The 20,398-nt window shown below is 44.7% G+C and overlaps 1 protein-coding gene across 8 annotated transcripts in view; it reads right to left on the minus strand.

Annotated features, from left to right (window-relative positions):
* LOC146205507 (putative phospholipid-transporting ATPase IIB) overlaps nucleotides 1-20,398 on the minus strand; it is a 75,081-nt gene that overhangs the window by 20,175 nt on the left and 34,508 nt on the right. For all 8 annotated transcript variants that reach the window (XM_084590224.1, XM_084590220.1, XM_084590222.1 and 5 more), the window contains 5 exons: nucleotides 13,823-13,993; nucleotides 11,792-11,980; nucleotides 6,235-6,379; nucleotides 898-1,051; nucleotides 587-718 (listed from right to left, as the gene is read on the minus strand). In XM_084590224.1, coding sequence (XP_084446350.1) covers nucleotides 587-718; nucleotides 898-1,051; nucleotides 6,235-6,379; nucleotides 11,792-11,980; nucleotides 13,823-13,993 — 791 coding nt within the window. The remainder of the gene's footprint in view (nucleotides 1-586; nucleotides 719-897; nucleotides 1,052-6,234; nucleotides 6,380-11,791; nucleotides 11,981-13,822; nucleotides 13,994-20,398) is intronic.

Raw genomic sequence — 20,398 nt, forward strand, 5'->3', positions numbered from 1 at the left:
TAAGCAATGCATTTTGGTAAATGTAAACTTAAGATGCGTACACAGCTGCAGTCACTTTTGTGGCCCCCCAAGTGTCAAGTTTCATTGAATGTGCGCATGCGGAAGGTTTTACTTGAATGCTAACTAATATCACTGGTTACTGGCGCCGAGTGAATCCAGCGGAGGAAACATCACAGCAAATTGCCAGCTAAAGATCTTTTTTCTTTTTCTTTTTCTATGCGCATCTGGTTTCTTTGGTGTAGCCCAGGCACATTTTTTTCAGCCTGCCGCTTTTGGAGTGGGAAGGTGTAGGAGAATTAACATTTTTCAAAATGGTGCAAATGAAGCAGCTGGATTACAACTGCAAAAGCATATTTCATAAAACACTGCTTTTAACTCATCGATCACTTCACAAGGCAATTGCAACGAAAAAGTGCAAATCTACAGACTACATGCAGATGTCAATGAAGTAAGAACCAAGCAGAACAACAGTATTTGGTGGTGTTCACAAGGCAATTGCAACGAAAAAGTGCAAATCTACCGACTACATGCAGATGTCAATGAAGTAAGAACCAAGCAGAACAACAGTATTTGGTGGTGCACTTACCCGACCATTAATAAGCCTTGGTAGAGAGCAACAGAAGCAAAGTAAAACACGGATGAAAAAACTGCTTGCATCGTTGAGATGATCAGCCCTCGGTGGATTACAAACTGGCTCAAAGCAGCAGATCGCTTGTAGCTAGAAAAGCAGTAAAATGGTGTAAACCAATTTTAGTCATGACTTGAAGAGAACTTCTACATACTAGACGAGCACTTGCGCATCTTGTACATTTAAGAATGCTGAACAATTATATCAATCTCTGAATTTCGTTGACCATTCAGCCAACCAAATCCAAGCAAAGCCATGAGTGCACACACCTGTAGCGGCCGTGGACAAGCAGCAGCTGAGCAATGTGATGGAACTGGGTGACCGAAAAGTCGGCCGCCAATGAGGCCTGGTTTCCTTCCCGGCCCACAATGCCTATGCCCGCATCGGCTTCCTGAATCATGCTCACATCATTGCCACCATCCCCTGAAAACATGATAGGCAAGACAGTTAAGTTTCTAAATTAATTACCATTTCATCGTGATGAGCAGAACATTTAAGCAAACAGCAGCAACCATTTCATAAAAAGTTCACAATAATATCTTTGCCAGCTACTATACAGTCTAGACATCACTGGTTGTGCCATTTTATAGACAATATAAGGGTCCAAAAAAAGTGGGAATTGCAGTATGATAATTTAGATGCCTGTTATAAACCAGGTGCCTCATATTACATTATGCAGTCATAAAATACAGTTCTATTATCACCCAATTTTAAGTCTAAGAATTTGGCTGTAACAAACTTTATATAGTATTTCACTGCTCTAGCAGCTGTATATGCTAATTTTGGTGATGTTGGGCTCCATCGCAGCGTTATAGAATTAAAAATCTAAGACTGCTGCGCGTCTCCCGGCTGGCCGACACCCGAAATAACTTGACATATGCCCCCTCACATTATATTAGCGCAAACACAGAAGCCGTAATTGATGCACATGCTACACTAGCTGATGACACAAATGCGAGTCTATAAACGAGACATCATAAACACTCTTGCAGTGCTTGAATGGCCAAACAAGATAGCAGCAAATTTGAAGACCCGAAGAAAAAACATGCAACACGTGCATTAAAAGCATGCAGTGCTTAAAACACGACCATACTACTAAAAATAAGACATAATAGGTGCCTGCTCTGCCGCTTCAACTAAAGCCTTGCAAACTATTACACCGACGGTTTTGGCAGCAAATGAGTCTGCCAAAGGGGACAGCATTAGTTTCCAGCACCTGTCAGATCTATCTCCATCAAACATACTCACAGTACAGACGACAAAGATCCAACCAAGACAGCCTCTCGGCATTGACAAGCATATACATTTTTTTTTTCTCCCCCATTAGCTGCATCTCCATGACTGGATTGGATTGGCAGGTGAAAAATGGTGCTCTTATTTTTCCCCAAATCTAGTGTGACTGCTAACTTTTGAGGCTAGTCGGGGGGCATTTTGGTGTAGCGTGGCACAACTTTAACAAGTTTCATGCTATAGTGCAGCTTGGTGCAGAAATATGGAACTGTATCAAAATGGCACAACTGGCCTAGCCGCTGCACCCCTGCATTACTACCTTGATTATCCAGATGATGCTTTTAATAAAAAGCTAGGACAGTCTATGATGAAAGCAGCAACACTGCTGCTGTGCATCACCATACTGACAGAATTCAGTTCACTACGCTTCACTGGTCCTGTCAGGTTCAAGCTGACTCTGAACGGCTAATGCATGCATGCACGCACACACACACACACACACACACACACACACACACACACACACACACACACACACACACACACACACACACACACACACACACACACACACACACACACACACACACACACACACACACACACACACACACACACACACACAAAAAAAGACACGGCAGCCACTTCTTGAACTGAGCTATGCCAACGGAACTGTCAATGAAAAAGTAAATGTCTATGCTGATTTATCGTATTACTATAAAGAGTCGGACTTCCATTGTAATAGAAACACACATTAATTTTGCATGTTAAATGAATCCGAGCAAATCATAAGAGACAAATTATAAAGACAATGCTGCAGAAATGAAGACTATATGCTACAATTTATTTAGTAGTGGTGCACTGATGTCTCCATATGGAGATGAAGTGAAGGTCAAACTTTTTGCTTTACTTCTGGCATCATGAAGGCACGCTGTCAAAAAAAATTGCAATTTGGTATAAAAGCCCGTTTTTGGCTTATTAATGCGTTCGATTCCTGGACCAATAAAGAACCTCTCGGCAAAATTTGTGCTCTAAAAACGCAAGAATCCTCATTTATTGAAAGCTCAGTGGCACCTCCGTGCTCTTTATTTCCAAAGCGCACGCATGGAGTGTGTATTCGGTCATGCACGCAGCATGGATCCTTTATGGAATTATCATTCCTTCCTTTTTCCAACAAGCATGCACACTTTTATCGAGAGTGGAATAAGATGTACGGAAAACCGAAGAACAAGCGCGTACATGAAAGAACGGCGAGCCCTGATTGGCTAGAAAACCAAAACTTGAGATGTGATTGATGCAAAAGCAGCCCGTGACGTTTCAAATAACCTTTCGCGCCATGCGAAGAGGACTCACTTTATCAGACTACGTCATCACATCCGGCACCAGTCACCTCGCTTTTCTTGTTTCTTCAAGCATGCATATTTGTTGAAAGAATGTCAGCTATGAAGTTTGTGTTGCACCAGAGCTTAGGTAGACAGAGCCGCTTCACGAAAGTGAGCGGTCGATGCAGCATATGCCGACCTCTCTCAGTTTACCTCTCTCGGAATAACTGTACTGATAGCTGCAGCACTGGCTGTTCTATTATTCAATAAAATTAACTGAAAGTGACATTGCTTGTGGTGCACACGTTGCCCAAATCCGAGTGAAGAACTACAAATTGTGTGTTGTGCAGGCACGAGTAAGAGCACTCCAGAGCACAGAGGTGACAAGGAAAAAGCGGCAACTTGCTAGTCAGGGCATTAATTAGCATATAGGTGAAGAAGAAGGACTAACATAAGCTGCAGGGGGGGGGGGGGGGTTCTTGAGCACTGCAGCTTGAGAAGCAAAGTGGGGCGATTTTCAATCTTGGAATTCATTTTCTCCATTTGTTTTTTCAGGAGGCTGTCAGCTTGGCAAAACTATCCTTCGATCCTTACTTGATAATATTAGTATAATAGCTGGCTTTCTAGAGGAAGATTTCATGAGGAACACAACCTGTGTGCTCTGCCTTACTTTTCTTACTAAAAAACAATTAAAAAAAAAATGGTGGTAATAAAGAACACCATTCTTTATACGGTAGGCATATACCTTTAAACTATAGAAAAACTAGGCAAAATAATTCGACAGTTGTGTGCTCTAGACATTCTTGAGGCCACATAACACACACAAAAAAATAAATGTTTTGTTGTGGACAAGTTTTCCTAAGCATAGGTTGCATAGGTTGCATAACACCTTTCATACTTATTCCAGAATAATAAAATTTGGTAAACATGGTCCCAGCAGTGCTATAAACTAGCCCTGCAAGTTTCAGTGAAATTGAGCAGGCTGTTCAAAAATTTACTTTTTTTGGATATTGTCCCCTCTTAATGCTGAGTCTTCTTATATATTAGTTCATTAGGAATTTCTACATAAGAAACAATGATAAAATGATTGCGAGAAACACAAACGCCTCCAAGTTTTACATCGGCAATCAAGCCAATTTTCATAACCTGACTTGCATACTGCCGTTTGAATACTGACGTTTTTTATCTCTTAAACATGAAACATATGAAAAGTTATGCCTAAAACTTGATATTTTAAAGAATATTTGGGTACATTTAAGAGAAATTCATTATATTAAAAACTGCATGAAAAGACTCATTAATGATCTGTACAGAAGCAAAACAAAATAGCTGATTTGCAACTGAGGGTTGTTATCGCACTATGCACATACAAGGGAACAAAAACAAGCAAGTAGATGCTCGCTAAGGCAGTTGAAGGCATCTCCTGCAGAAATTGAACTGGCTAGGTTAAAGTAGTACAGATAAGAGCAAATCTAATCAATACCTTCAAAAAAGAAAGCTGTGGAAGTTTATTACATGTCCAGCTGAAGACAATATTTGTATGCTACATATCCTACCCTCTACAGCCTTGCTCAGTTACTGTAGGTGCATTACAAACGCAAGGCATCCGCTTTTTATGAACAGAGTTGTCAAAGGCTCCACAGCACACTAAATTTGGGATGAAAATTGTCTTAATAGGATTTGACAACAGACTGTTACTGCAGTGCCACGTGACAACTGGGTGCGCGAACCATGAATTGTCTAGATAGAGACAACAAATGTTCTGCAGCTGAAAGAGAAGTACCAGATGACTAGCTACCCCACACCAGACAATACTTTTCCAAACGTAGAGAGAAATAATTTGACAAACTTAAGCATGTGCCTTTTTATACAGCTAAATATTCAGCTTTCAACGCAGCTTTTCGTATGTAACAATTAAAAACAGTGAACTAGCAGCAAGTATAGCCTATTTCTTCTCACCTTAATTTCCAACAGTGGACCCCCTTTATTGACATGGTTGAGATCTATGCTAGCTACCTATGTAATTTAGCTTCTACAGTATAACAAAGCAGCAAGAGATGAAGGTCATTTCTAGTTAAAGAAAGGTCTAGTCTTACAATAGCAGGGCAAATGCTCCATATAATTAGGCATAAACGTCGATTTTGTCATCATGCATACATCAAGTTTGCTGTAAAGGCACGCTCACACTAGCGTGAGAACACAATGCAGGACGTTTTACGCACGCCGCTTGCAGCAGAAACCGGTTTATTTCCCGCAGGCTGGCTTGTTGTATGTTCCGCAGAGTGACAGGGTCTAGAGCTATTTTTCCCATTCCACAGAATGGAGCAGCCAATCAGGGCCAACCACAGACTGTGACGTCAGTTTGAGTAGAGTGACCCGCTGGCAGAGGTGGCGGCTGCGCGAGCAACGGAAGTGCAGCAAGATGGTGTGCTCGTTTTTACATCTTCCCACTTGACTAACCCCTTTTCCCTCCGCTCATAAGAGTGTCCTCCCTCAGCGTGTCCTCTCTCTGCATTCCATGACAAATGCAGCGGGAAAATGCGCATAGTGTGATCGCCATTCCGAGGAACTGCAATGCAGCGGAGCCATCAATGCTAAAGTCACTGCGGGAAGTTTCCCGCTGCTCGTGTGAGCCAGGCTTTACACAGCATGGACAACTCGCATTTAGTAACAGCCCAAATGACTGAGACATTACAAGCCAAACAATACAACATATTAGGCCATACTAGAGGCCTAGGGAAGCAATAACCACTGTGAAATTTTGGCATTTCAAATGAAACCTTTAGACAAGTAAACTCTTTTTTCCATGGAAGTAATCTTAGGTTCTCTTGTTTGGTTTAAAAAAAAAAAAAAGGAGTCAAATGCAGCAACTTCTTATGGTGTAGTATGTTGCCCCTTATTAGTATGAGAACCTTCATATACTAAAACGTTTCTTTTATTTCGTCTACACTTGCTGAATTCAAGGTTTAGTACAATGGGCCGATTGCCCTTCTGACAAGTGGTTATGGCAAAGATAACCCCGACATCATACACGGAAGCTGCTAACATTCTTACCAACAGCACAAGTGGTTTTTCCTGTATACTGCTTAATAAGGTGTACCACCTCAGCCTTTTGTGTAGGAGAGCAGCGACAGCATACCACAGCTGGGCACTGGCAAGCAAGTTCCATGAATTCTCTAGGGTAGAACTTCAGGCACACCTGGGAGTAACATTGCGAAAAAGTGGAATGAGTGGAATGAATACAACAACTGCACAGTTCTACAATATTCCCTTAGATTGTTATACAACAAGAATCTCGACATGCATGAACAGAAGAAACTGCAGTTACAACTACAGGGTGTTCCGTATTTATCCGTCTGAGTTGTGAAAAATTCCCCTGCGCAAACTACTAGACTATTCAGCTTCAAATGCCAATCACAAGGTAACTTAATATATTGTGATCACAAGATAATGTAATATAAAGTCTGAGCTTGCCTGCATTTTCTGGAATTGGAGCAAAACTGCAGTCGGCAAGCTCAAATGTTAAATTGCATTATCAAAAAATGAAGACCATCATAGTTATTTTTGATAGTGAAAGGCTTCACTACGGCCGGTATTTCTTTCTATTTTCTTCTTCTCTCGTACAGAGCAGTGTTGGTGACCACCGCTATTTCCGTGGCTCAGCAACGCATTGCAGTACGGGGATGAGACCGTTCTTTGTGATCCGTACACATTTATTTACATCGTATTTTACATTGTCGTCAGGTGCGACATAATGATATAAAAGGCTAAACTGTAATGAGTGAACGATCAGAGGTCAGAGGCTAGCAGAATCAGGCCTTGGCCTTCTGGTACACTTTAGGCCGGAGCCCCTGGAGACCTCCGTCAGCCTAGCCTCCCTCCTCGGACAACCCGTCTGGACTCGACCGTCGTCCGAACTCGACACTCTCAAACGCGCCTTACTTCGAGTTACCAAAATTTCCAGTCCAGTCCGTTGACCAATCAACGACTAGTCACTCTTTGGCCAATAGTATGCAATGTTTTTAAAATGGGCTGGCCAATCACTGTGCCACATATGCTCCTCTCCTATGCATGTTACAGTATAATAAACACAAAAAATGCACAAAGCAGTGAGTGGTTGAGCATGCACCCACACACATCTCCGTTTTACACTCTCTCCAGAATCCTCCCTCAGCTCCCACAAGAGGTGCCAAGCAGTCACAAAGATAAACACCGCCGGTTTCCCTTCCAATACACGCACAAACAAAAACCTCCGGCCCAAACATTCCAATCGCTGCCCTTGGTCAGTCGCGCGCGGGTGGCGGTTTCAAAGGGACGGGTCGACAAGCGCCTTTGCAAGAAGACACCGACGATAGGTCCCTCTGCCGCGCATTCTCTCCAACCCGTGTTTCGGCATGTTTTGAGAATTTATGGCCTCACGCCCTCTACATTCAAAGTGAGAAACAGACAGAGCAGTTAGCGCCGAACCCACAAAAACTGCGCTTACGCTGTGCTCTCTAACTGCTCTGTTTTGCCTGCCTCGCAGTACGGCCGAAGCGCGGCTCTGGGGCCATTTTCCGAGAGTCGGAAAGGACCAAACCGGCGGCATCGTCTGTTCTCATGAGTTCAGATACCACTTCCGAAAAGCGGCCACCAGCGCGACCGTCATAAATAAACCCATGGCAGGCTGCGTCTTGATCATGCCACTTCTCCGGACTGTCCCAAGCGACAGCGGACTCGGTGACCACTTTCTCTATGCTTCTGAGAGAAGCCCGCAAGCTTAACTGTCATATATTATAGTGTGGTCGGTGTTTGAGCCCAAATAGTCCAGTCGTTTCCACAGGAAGATTTCTCAACTCAGACAGATAAATATGGAACATCGTGTATAGAAGGTTCACAAAATATCAAATCAGCACCACACTCAGCTACGAAAAATGCCACAAATCAAAGTTTTAGAATTAGGTAAGTTGCTTACAATTTAGCCCAAAAGCACGATGTATGCCCCAACTCAACTACCACTACAGTCAAACCCGGATATATCGAACTCGAAGGGGATCGCGAAATAGTTCGATATATTGAAAATTCGATGTACAGCAATCGGCTTGACGCCACTTGCGATCGTGAAAAATGATACTGTATTTGTCGCGTAACCAACCCACTTGAGTGATTAACTCACCCTCTACTTTCGCCGCCGAGAATGTGAAAAAAAAAAAAAAAAAAAAGTTGGCGGAGCGTCCCTCTATTTCACTTCACCACAGGCCACAGCCTTTGTTAGCAACGCACCAAGCTGCTGTGCAGACGTCACGACGTATTTATCTTATACTTTTGTCGCTAGCTCCTGCAGTGGCGGGAAGCGAACTTGGCAGAGTGCCCATGATGGCTTTATTGCACAGCTAGTTCGATTTAATCACGTCACGCTAGGGGTGGACACTGCCACAAAATCATTGGAACGCGTGACAGCAGCAACTGCCGTTTGAAGCGAACGATGTTAAAAGCCGGCATCGCGATTCCAGCGAGCCGGGTGCTTTCGTTGATTCATGGCCAAATAAACAACTCTCGCAAAAAAAAAAAAAAAAAAAAAAAAAAAAAGCCTCCGTAATGAACTTTTTCCCTCGAGCTGATGTCAATTTAAAAAAAAAAAATATGGGTTCATTATGCGAGTACATATATCGGCAGCTTACCGTTCGGAGCATTCAAGAATTGAAGTTGTACACACAACGTGAAGATGCACTTTATTTCACAGAAAAAAATTGCTAATCTTCAACTGCTTCTTCCTCTGGGCAATAAAGCGGAAAACGCTGGTCTCGATCTTGTCCAGATTGTCCAGATGTGAAAGGCCGGTGCCCTCCATCTCACCGCAACAGCGCCGAATCAAATTGAACGCCGAAGCCAGCTCCGCGGTTGTGTACGGGTGCGTTTCATCGAGATCACAGTGGCGGTCATCATCACTTGAATCGCCGTCCTCGTGAGTGCCCGCTACTCCCGCCACAATGTCTTCGTCAGCCAAGTTGGCCACGGCTTGAACGTCGCTGTCGACGTTGACAAAATCGTCAACTGTGATTTCGGGCGGGACGACACCCGGAAAACGTGAGAGATCGCGGAATGCCGCATTCAAGCTTCCGTCTTCGTCCGAGAATTCCGAAACTTCTGGACAGTCACCTGCGGCCACTGCAAGACCTGCCTTGCGAAAACAATTGACCACTGTGTCCTGCTTTACGTCGTTCCAGGCGCCAGTGATCATTTGATGGCCCCCAGCAAGTCAATCTTCAGATCGACTCCCATTCTAAGATTAATTAGGAGCCACTGAACAAGTCTCCTTCTGTAGCCGACCTTAAATGCTTTTATAATGCCCTGATCCAGTGGCTGCAACCTCGCTGTCGTGTTAGGCGGAAGAAATTTCAGTTCTACATGATGCAGCTCGCACGTGGTGTGATGGGCCGAGCAGTTGTCGACGAGAAGGCAAACTCGGCGGCCTGACTTGCCCAACTCCGTGTCCCATGCCTGAAGCCATTCAGAAAAAAGTTGACGCGTCATCCACGCTTTCCTGTTGAAGCCGTAGCGTACTGGAAGCTGCTTGCAGTTCTTGAAACATCGAGGCGACATACTTTTCCCAATCACGAATGGCTTTAACTTACAAGATCTGTCCATATTTGCCGCAAGCAAAACAGTGACGCGCACTTTGCTCATCTTCCCTTCGGGATATGTGCTCCCTCGGAGGTCGAGCGTCTTGCTTGGCAACATCTACCAAAAAAGGCCAGTCTCATCTGCATTAAAGATTTCTGCGGGAGAAAACTCCTCGGCGATCTTTGGCCACTCTTCGGAAAGCCACTGTTGCATTCCTTGGCTGCTGACGCTTTCACTCTCGCCTGAAATCGTTTTTCCCATGATGCTGTGGCGGTTTTTAAACCTGTGCAGCCACCCAGTTCCTCCGCAAAAGTTTTCCTCGCCGAGAACAGTAGCGAACCATTTCGCCTTTTCCATTAACATGGGCCCATCTACGAGGATGTTTTTAGCCCGGACCTCCAGAAACCATGCATAAAGGGCCTGCTCAACTTTCTCAAAAGCCGGAGGGCACACACGGCACGCTCCGGAACGACTTTGCTCACCTGCCTTGAGCTTAATTTCTTTGTTTTTTAGCAGCGTGCTTAGAGTGCTCTTTGAAATGCCATATGCATCTGCCACCGATTACTTTTTGCCCTCTTCGACGCTCTGTACGGCCGCCAACTTGGTTGCGAAATCCAAATTCTTCTGCTTTTTAACGTTCGAAGCCGACATAGTTTACGCGACGCCGCACACTCCCCATCGCGAAACAAAAGAAAGAGAAACGCGCGCTGCAGATAGCATTCGACACGATAACGATCAGGCGGTAGTCTGACTTTCTGTCTGTCACGCGCCGATTGGGCTTGCCGGCGCATGCGTAGCGCATGCTGCGCTGCAGCGAACGGAGACCGAAAAGGAGGAAAGAAAGAATGGGTACATGGGTACACCTTTGCGCTTCGCTCTATCCCGTCGTTTTTCCTCGCCGCAACGCCACGGCTGCATTGGCTGCGTCTGCTCCGTACCGGCTGCCCGTCGTCAAAACGGCTCCCTCTCGTTCTTCCCGCTCATGGCTTGCAGACGTCACGTGCTGCCGCGCGGGTCACCGCAGACGCGCGCGGCTTTGGGGAAAGGGCGCGGCGCTGCTCTAGACCGGCCGTCGCCGAACCGGTTCTCTCTCATTCCGCGCGCGGCGGCTTGAAAAGCGTCATGCGGCAAACGGCCGTGGTTGATGCGATCGATCGTCTCTGTGGACGGCGCGGCGCGCCTTCCAGTGCGTGGGGCGGAGTTCGATATATCGAACGACCAGTGAATTGGAGTTCGATATACGACGCAGCTTTCCTATACTTTTACATGGGATTTTCAAGGGGATATTCCGCGAGTTCAATATAGCCAAAATTCGATATATCCGGGTTTGACTGTATATGATAATTTCACACTGCACTCAAATCTCATAAAATGATTAAACTTCTCCCCAAAAAGACTAAAGTAACATGGCTGGTGATAACCTTGAATACAAGGAAGTATTTTTCACAAACAAATAAACTGCCAGAAATTAATGCCAGTCAGATCCTCTTGAATTAAGAGATGCAAGAGTTTTTATAAAAAGTTACAAAAGGTAAAAATATTCCAATGACATCCTTTTTGTAATTGCAGATATTTCAAAGCCCAAAAAAACATTCATATCATAGCATGTAAAAATTGGTGCATCTTATGTCGGCAGCATGAATGCATATTTGGTAGCATGTGTTCACTGGCTGCTGCAGCTGTGGCACATTTGAGATTGCGGCCACAGCTGCTCTCACTGCACAAGTAGCGAAATTTTGCCCACCTCCAACATTAGGCGCACTTGAATGAAATATATTCATGGCTGCAATAAGTTTCCTAGGTTTCCATGCTTCCAGCGTCATTTTTGAAAAACAAAGCAGCATATTTTAGGACCTTGGTTCATGCTAGATTAAAGATTTCATAATGAGCACAGCCATTACATATTCAACGAAAACTCTACAGCCAGCTAGCTCTATGCATTAGCAGTGTATAGAAAAAAACTTTAATCTTACCAAAAAAAAAAAAATATAGACATGAAAAAAATCACCTCAAGGGCATCGCCACGAATTATGAGGGCATAATCATTCCGGCGTCTGAACTTATTCAATTCGCAACGTGCTTCAGTTCGGTTGGCAACAGATTCAAAGATATGCAGCTCTTGAGATCGAGACACCAAACGTGATGACTTTGCAATGCTCGTGGCAGTTTCCAGTTTGTCTCCTGTGAGCATCCACACCTAGGGGAAAAAGAAGCAGCAGTAAACAAAACAAACAAACTTTTATGTTTCAATTAAATTAATACCTAAGTACATCTGCCGAAAGTTACGAGGCATATCATAAAATGTATGAGTTGATAATTTACAACAATTTCTATTCACAAACTAATAGCAAAAGAAAATATATAATGGAAAGCAAATTACTGAATATACTGCAGACTATTTAAACAAATAGCCACATGTAAAGTTTTCTTTCTACCTTTCAGGACAAATCTGAATGAGTACAAAATGATTCAAAATGAGTACAAACATCTGAGAGAGAATAAGAAAATTACGATGCTTTTACGGCTGGTACTGAAAGCCCTTTCGAAGTCTGAAAAAGCAAAGTACCGAAGTAACAAGAAATCTAAGCAAGTTAAAGTTGCTGTAGCGTGCTGAAAGAGATTTTGCACACTGCTTCAAAGAGTTACTAACAAATGAAGTAGGCTATCCTCTATGGCTTTTTTGCTCCACAGAAGAGATGCAAATCTTTTCGGGCTGATAGCTAAGTGTCCGAAAATGTCGACAGCCTGCTCTTACAAATGCCTTTCTTTCGTACTGATCCTGTAGATGCTGTCATATACATTACATTTATACAGGATTCCTTACACTAGCATTTGTACAGGAAACGACTGCATAAAACTGGCTGGAGCTGTCATACTGCTGCTGAATACAGAATAACAAATATATTCAATTCATATTTGAAATTTCAAATATTCACCGATATCATGCATGGGTTCTTGCTGCAGAAAATGTATATTTTAACTGTTTTGTGCGTGTTACCTGTGTGAGAAAACATTGATATTTTTATAACCTTTTACATTTAGTAGTTGCAAATGTTTCACGAAAAAAATGTTTTTTACAAATTTTTCCTTTTAGTAGTTGCAAATGTTTCACGAATAAAAATTTTTTTTTCATTGTCTCATGGGTGAGACTAGTGATTAGAAGGAGAATTTCCTCGTTTAAAATTTAATACCATACACTTGAGTATCAAGCATGTTTCGGCAACTTCAAAAAATATTAAATGCGCCACCCAAAAAGTACCGCTTTTCTTGTGGGCTGGAATGTGTTAAACTGATACAGTGGCTCAACATGCGTTATTGCAGCATGGAGATGGGAAGAAAATGGAGCTATGCTCGCTGCATGTGGTGCCTGCTTGCTCATGGAGTGGATAGCAGCTATGCTGCAGGAGAAGCAAGACAAAATAGGCAATGCCTACCCTGTTGGCCACCTTGGAAGCACTCACAGCAAGATGGGGATAGAAAAATTCAGACAGCACTGCAAAAATTGCATTGGAGAAATGCGAAAGCCTGAGTGTTGCTTCTGCACATGGTACATCGCGCGCCCCTTGTATAGCATTTGCTAGCAATGGATTATATGCTCAGTGGAAATTTCCTTCCATAGCAAGTGTGGGCTTGGTGGTACAGCGTTGCTCATCATCGCATGGATATGCTAGGAATGCTAGACAAGAACATGTCTCATGGAATCTCGCGGACAGATCTCACGCATGTGAGATTTTCACCATGACCAATGATGGAAAAAATACCAGCTACAGAGGGATTCCATTTAGAAAAATGACACAGGGAAAAAAAAAGAAAAAAAGAACTCAACCCTACAATGTGCTACAATGCTATTTTCATGTAAGATAACATGACATGGTTTCATGCTGGCAGCTTTCAGCTCATGTCATGCAAAGAGCAATAAATACACATACAAAGACTGCACACTACATGTTCAAAAAGATAGCTTAGGAGACCAGCTATTTGTTCATTTTACCCAAAAATACCTTTCATATAAGCATTAAAAAAGAATTAGCAGTACAACCTTTATGCCAGCATTGCGAAGGAGCTCAAGGGTGGGCCGGACTTTATCCTGGAGTTTGTCTTCCACACCTGTTAGGCAGAGGAGCTCAAGATCTCGTTCCAGTGTTTCAATGACTGCAGTTGTTCGAGCAGTCCTGTCTTGAATAGATACTTTGGCTTGGTTGTAACGGGCCTAAAAGAAAAGCACAAGTAATTATGAAACAGATCACATAACATACCAGATTCATGACAATAATTCAAAAGTAGGGTGAGATAAGCTAAGCCACTTTAGTTACCAAGCCCTATTGGCCTCGAGATCGAGCAGAGTCGCCACCTTGCGGCTAAGCGGCGAAACCTACTCAGTGTAGATGCGTTTTCGCGTCGCGTGCCAGCCCGCAGTGATTTACGCGCGCGCAGGCGGCGTGTACAGGAGTGTTTTTGTTTGTTTCGCAGTTCCTGTGAGCTTTTGCTTACCTATATGCCTCTTGCAAAATAAATATGAACAGTCTATAACCCCACGCTTCATTAAAAAAATATATACTTGTCCGTATTGAGCATTTTATGCTTAGATAAGGCATCGTCCATCGCTGTCTTGGGCGCTTGAGATCCTTTGACATGCAATGTCTCAAACGAAGTGGTACTGTCGTTACCACCATGTCAAAGCAAAACAGGTTGTTGCCATCAATAAAAGTTAATGCAAACGCTCAGAAATCGCATATTCCCATTTCTGTTTGGAATACCGCAGCTACTGAAACATATGCCACCGCAGACTGCTTCATACAGCAGAATGCAGTTTGAACAGACCACTCTATGCCTACTATGCCTTCTGTATTTACGATAGAGTTGTGTGAGTACTTTCTTTCTTTTTTTTTTTTTTTTGCTTTTAAACCTCTGTTGCGGTGTCTCAATGCTAAGGGCACTCGACTGCTGGTTTCGAGAACGGGGGATTCAATCACAACCGTTTCGAAAGGCGCTCCTCTGCTGTGGGATTTGACTGCACAATAAGCAATCCCACGTGGTAAATGTGGTGTTAATAATAAAAAAAAAAAAATGACACCAAAACCAGCCTCTGCAATCATCCGTCATAGCCGATGCCGCTTTCATGCGTTAAACCCGGGCCAATATGCATTTCTTTTGTTTTTTGTTTTTGTTGTTGTTGAAGGCTTCTGTGCATCCGTAAACGTTTTAGTGAGCACATTTTGCTTTAGAGAAATGCTCGAATGTTTGAGAAACATATTCCCTGCACCTAATTGTTACCCTAAATATTACATAATACACCTAGATTAATGTACTTTACTGGTAGCCTATTATAATCATTATAATCCCTTTTCGTCCAGGTGCTGTCTTCCGAGCAAACTCGTCGTTTCTGACAAGGGCAGTAAAACAGCTTCATGCGGGCTTAAATATCAGTATTTAGTTCGGGAATAAATATATCTTTATATAGTCACATGATAAGATGACCTCCATTTCTTTCGGAATAGTTCTATATCCGGCATCTGTTTTGGAAGCAACCCTAATATTTTACTTCGCATAAGATTTAGTCCCTGCTAAATAACAAGTGATAAAGAAATTTTCAGCCTGTAAAATTGCTTCCCAGAACATGAGAGTGCCCATGCGCAGTTTATAACGATATCTTCGCAGCGAGTAATTCGTAGCTTGCACTTTAACGTTACTGAAAATTAATCGCTGATTATTGTAAATTCTGTCAAGTGTGTAAAAGTTCTCTCACACGGTGAAATTTATTGGCATTGCAAAACAAAATAATTACACTACTAATTTACCGTTATATATTAACATCACACACATCAGAAATCCCTTATACTTTCCTCGGTTTCAGGAAATCATTTACAGTTAGTGGCGCATGCAGTAATACGCTATCACATTCTATGACAGTAGCCGCAAAAAGCACCTCGGCAAATTCAATCCACTCAGCGCTGTACACGTGAACAATGAGCTTTCCTGTGCGGCGAGGTTTCCTGTATAGTGCCGGCGTTATCTCATTTTTGGGGAATACTTGTGCGTGATTGTCTGGGCCAGAGTTGATGTGCACTCAGTCTAAAGCAACTCGCCATGCAGCGTGCTGCCAATGCTACATTTAACCTTATTAATCCTCGAGTCAAGTACGATATAATGAACCAGGCTTTCTCGATTCAATCTAAAGTATTGCAGGTATCTGCGTGGGCTTGACACTAAATTCGCGTGTCTCACTCGCATGAGACACGCGTAAACTGTTTAAAAGTCGATAAGAAAAACAAAGCTGTCATTAGGCAGGCCCAAGCATTACAGGCGCGTGAGCGCGGTACAGCGCAAGAAACATGCAAAGTAAATCTGGAAGTCTGGTGGTTGCGTGCTTTGTTTTCCTAAAATCCGCTCTTCTTCTGCTGCATTGGCGAAATCCTTGGATTTTGTTTCTGCAATATGGCAGAAATACTGCAGAAGACACGTTTTCATCGCCAACAAACCCGCCGTAAACTCGGAAGCAGACCTACGCAGCGTGCGTTTCTGCGAGCGCCGCCGGCTGCCGATCCACACTACCGGAGTGACGGTGGCGCCACCTCTAGGTCGATCTCGCGGCGAATAGAAATCGAATTAGGAACAAACTACAATCCACACTACCGGAGTGACGGTGGCGCCACCTCTAGGTCGATCTTGCGGCGAATAGAAATCGAATTAGGAACAAACTACATGTAGTTACAGTCACGAAAATGCTTCGAGTAAAATGCTTCCTTTGGTTGGTTTGAATGTATCTTTCTTCTCAGCAGCATTGCATTGTGCCGCAAGCTTTTGACACAATGGAAGACTACATCGTTGCGTCCACAGCTGTTCATGCATCCGAACACATGCAGAGCTGTGTTGTATCAGGTGCACAACACTAAGTTGACGTGTACGTCCGCAACCTACACAAGACGAGGAACAGCGCACACACCGGAAGCTCCCTCCGTTGGCTCACGACGGACGGAGAAACGAGGTTTCTCTCTTTGCTTTCCTCCTCTGTAGCAGTAGCATGGGGCGCAGGAAATTTGAACTGTGCGCTTTCAGTTGGCGATTGTGCAGGTATTTTATGCATAATAAAAAAAATAACTTCACAGACATAATCAACAAATAATCTACTTCAAAAATCTATAGTATTGGAACATTTGAAAGCAGCTGCTGTGTCCCTTTAAGTGACACAAGAATGCACTTGCTCCGCAGTGACTTTGGCGAACTCACTTCACTTCGTCCAGCAGATAAGTGTGTAGTCTCGACAGCAAGGCATCCATATATATTACATATATTGTAACGTAACGTTACACAGAAGGCGCTCTGGCACTCTGGCACCGAAGAACACCAACAGCCAGTCAGGGCAGCACAAAAGCGGAGCACCGTTTCGCTTCGTCGTCTTTTCAGAATCGCCCGTTCAAACCTTCGTCGTCTATGAATGGCATGTGTCATTGCCCCCCTTCTTGGCAGCATCGCCTCGATGCTGCAAATGCTGCTTGATGCGATGAGCTAACAGATAGTATGCTAGGTTGGTATGGGATACCACAGCACAAAACGGGGCGCCATCAGTCTCAAGATTAGTCAGCGGGGCGATCGTGGTAGGGTTTCATCGGGACGACGTGTACAACATCAGTGAACTTGCGTCGTCTGCGGCTTGAGGGATCTTGGGTCGCGGATTCAACTTCATAAGTAACGTAGCTGAGGCAGCGAGGACACGGTATCGGCCGAAGTACCGACGCAGCAATTTTTCAGAGAGCCCACAATGGCGAACGGGCGTCCAAATCCAGACATAGTCTCCAGGCTCGTAGGCAGCGAAGCGCCGTCCCTTGTTGTAACGGTCAACGTCTAGTTGCTGTTGTAGGTATATGCGCTGTCTTGCCAGCTGCCGCGCTTCTTTCGCACGCTGAGTAAAACTAGCAATGTCCAGGTCAAGCTCATGTTCGTCGTCGGTGTATACGGGCAGCATTGTATCCAGTGGAGTGGTCACTTGACGGCCGAAGACAAGCTCGAAGGGTGTGAGCCGCGTCGTCTCCTGAAGTGCCGTATTATATGCGAACGTGGCATATGGGAGGATTTGATCCCAGGTCTTATGCTGTATATCCACGTACATAGACAGCATGTCGGCCAGAGTTCTGTTTAGCCGTTCCACCAAGCCATTAGTTTGCGGGTGGTATGCTGTGGCCCGTCTATGGCTAGTATGTGTAAGGTTCAGTAAAGCCTTAGTCAGGCGGGCCATAAAAGCTGCCCCGCGGTCGGTAATGATAACAGCCGGAGCGCCATGATGCAACACGATGTCGTGGGACAAAAAACTCTGCTACTTCGGTGGCAGTTCAATTTGTGAGCGACGCGGTTTCAGCATATCGGGTCAAGTAGTCTGTCGCGACAACAATCCAACGCTTTCCATTAGTTGACTTTGGGAAAGGACCAAGAAGATCCATCCCCACTTGTTGGAAAGGAGTTTGCGGTGGAGCGATCGGCTGAAGAAATCCAGCTGGTTTCACAGGTGGAGTCCTTCGGCGTTGACAGTCACGGCAGGTTTTAACGTAGGATCGTACTGAAGGTAATAATTTCGGCCAATAGTATTTCTCCCGAATTCTTGCAAGCGTACGACTAACTCCCAAGTGGCCGGCGGACGGTTCGTCGTGACAAGCGCTCAAGATGTCAGGCCGTAGGTGCGTAGGTACTACAAGTAGAAATATCTCTCTTGATCTTTCAAAATTGCGCTTGTAGAGAACTCCACTTCGTAAAGTGTATGACTGCAAGCCACGACGAAAAACAAGCGGTACTCTACCATCGCGTCCTTCCAAATAATCGATAAGCGGCGTCAGCTCCGGGTCCTTGCGTTGAAGGTCAGCCATAAGGGATTGGGTAATGGCACCAATAAAGGGAAAATCGTCGGCGTTTTCCACTGTAGTGGAGTCCAATGGCACGCGTGACAAGCAATCCGCATCTTGGTGTTTATGTCCCGACTTATAGACAACAGTAACGTCATACTCTTGAAGACGGAGGCTCCAACGAGCTAAGCGTCCAGACGGGTCTTTAAGGCTTGCCAGCCAGCACAAGGAATGATGGTCGCTGACAATACAGAAGGGTCGTCCATACAAATATGGTCGAAACTTGCTGATGGCCCAGATTACCGCAAGGCACTCCTTCTCCGTAGTCGAATAGTTTGCCTCCGATCGTGAGAGTGTTCGGCTCGCATAGGCAATAACCCGTTCTACTCCGCCTTGCCACTGAATGAGTACCGCGCCGAGGCCAACGTTGCTGACATCAGTATGTACGTCGGTTGCGGCGTCTTCATTGAAATGAGCGAGTATTGGGGGTTTGTATAGGTGGCATCTAAGCTTCTGGAAGGCTTGTTCTTGATCGTCTCCCCACAGGAAGGGTATGTCCTCTCTGGTTAGTGCTGTCAGTGGTTCAGCTATCTTAGAAAAATCTTGGACGAAGCGTCAGTAGTATGAACAAAGACCTAGGAATCGTCGAAGTGCCTTTTTGTCGGTGGGGCGTGAAAAATTTGACACTGCAGTAGTCTTCTCGGGATCAGGGAGAACGCCCTGTGCACTGACAACATGGCTGAGGAAGCGTAGTTCCTTGAAAGCAAAGTGGCATTTCTCAGGCTTGATCGTTAGTTGCGCGCCTTTGAGTGCTTGAAGCACGATGCGCAACCTGTCCAGGTGTTGCTCGAAAGTAGGCAAGAAAATAACATCATCATCTAAGTACACCAAGCACGACTGCCATTTCAGACCTGATAAAACCGTGTCCATCATACGTTGGAACGTGGCCGGTGCAGAGCAAAGACCAAACGGAAGCACCTTAAACTCAAATGCAGTCTTCTCTCGGTCTCTCTGATCCACCTCGATTTGCCAGTATCCGCTTTTGAGGTCTAATGAGGAGATGTACCTGGCGTCGCGTAGTCGGTCAAGGGCATCATCAATCCTGGGCAGCGGATAGACGTCCTTTTTGGTCACGTTATTTAACTTTTGGTAATCAACACAGAATCTCAAGGTGCCATCTTTCTTTTTTGACAAGGACCACTGGCGACGCCCATGGGCTCGTCGAAGGCTGGATCACGTCATCCGCAAGCATTTCATCCACTTGCGTTTTAATGGCGTCACGTTCCTTGGGAGAAACCCGGTACGGGCGCTGGCATACCGGCAACGTGGTCTCATCGGTGATGATGCGGTGCTTGGCGACAGGAGTACGACCAACCTTAGAGCCTGTGGCGAAGCAGTCTGCGAAATCGCTCAGAAGAGCCGAGAGAAGATTCCTTTGATCGGGCCTCAAGTCGGGGCTAATTTTAACGGTTTGCAGAGCATGACAAGGTGCAGCCTATTCTTTAGGGTTCGCTCCGGCGGTGCATAAATGAGGCAAGGCAGTAACATCGTAAAGGACGGCAACAGCCGTGTCCTTGGCGAGATGCCGCATCTCCTTAGCAAAATTTGTCAAGAGGACAGTAGCACAACTGTTCTAAGTTGTAAAAGTCCTCGAGCAACGGCTAATTCCTTCTCGAGTAGTAGCGGAAGGTGCCCATCCACGATGCCCTCGTAATCGTGGAACAAATCATGCTTTACAAGAACCAGCACACTAGAACGTGCCAGAACCCTCACGTCATCGTCGA

Source organism: Amblyomma maculatum, chromosome 1 (assembly GCF_055883805.1).
Source record: "Amblyomma maculatum isolate TAMU_Amacu chromosome 1, ASM5588380v1, whole genome shotgun sequence".
Taxonomy (NCBI): Eukaryota; Metazoa; Arthropoda; class Arachnida; order Ixodida; family Ixodidae; genus Amblyomma; species Amblyomma maculatum.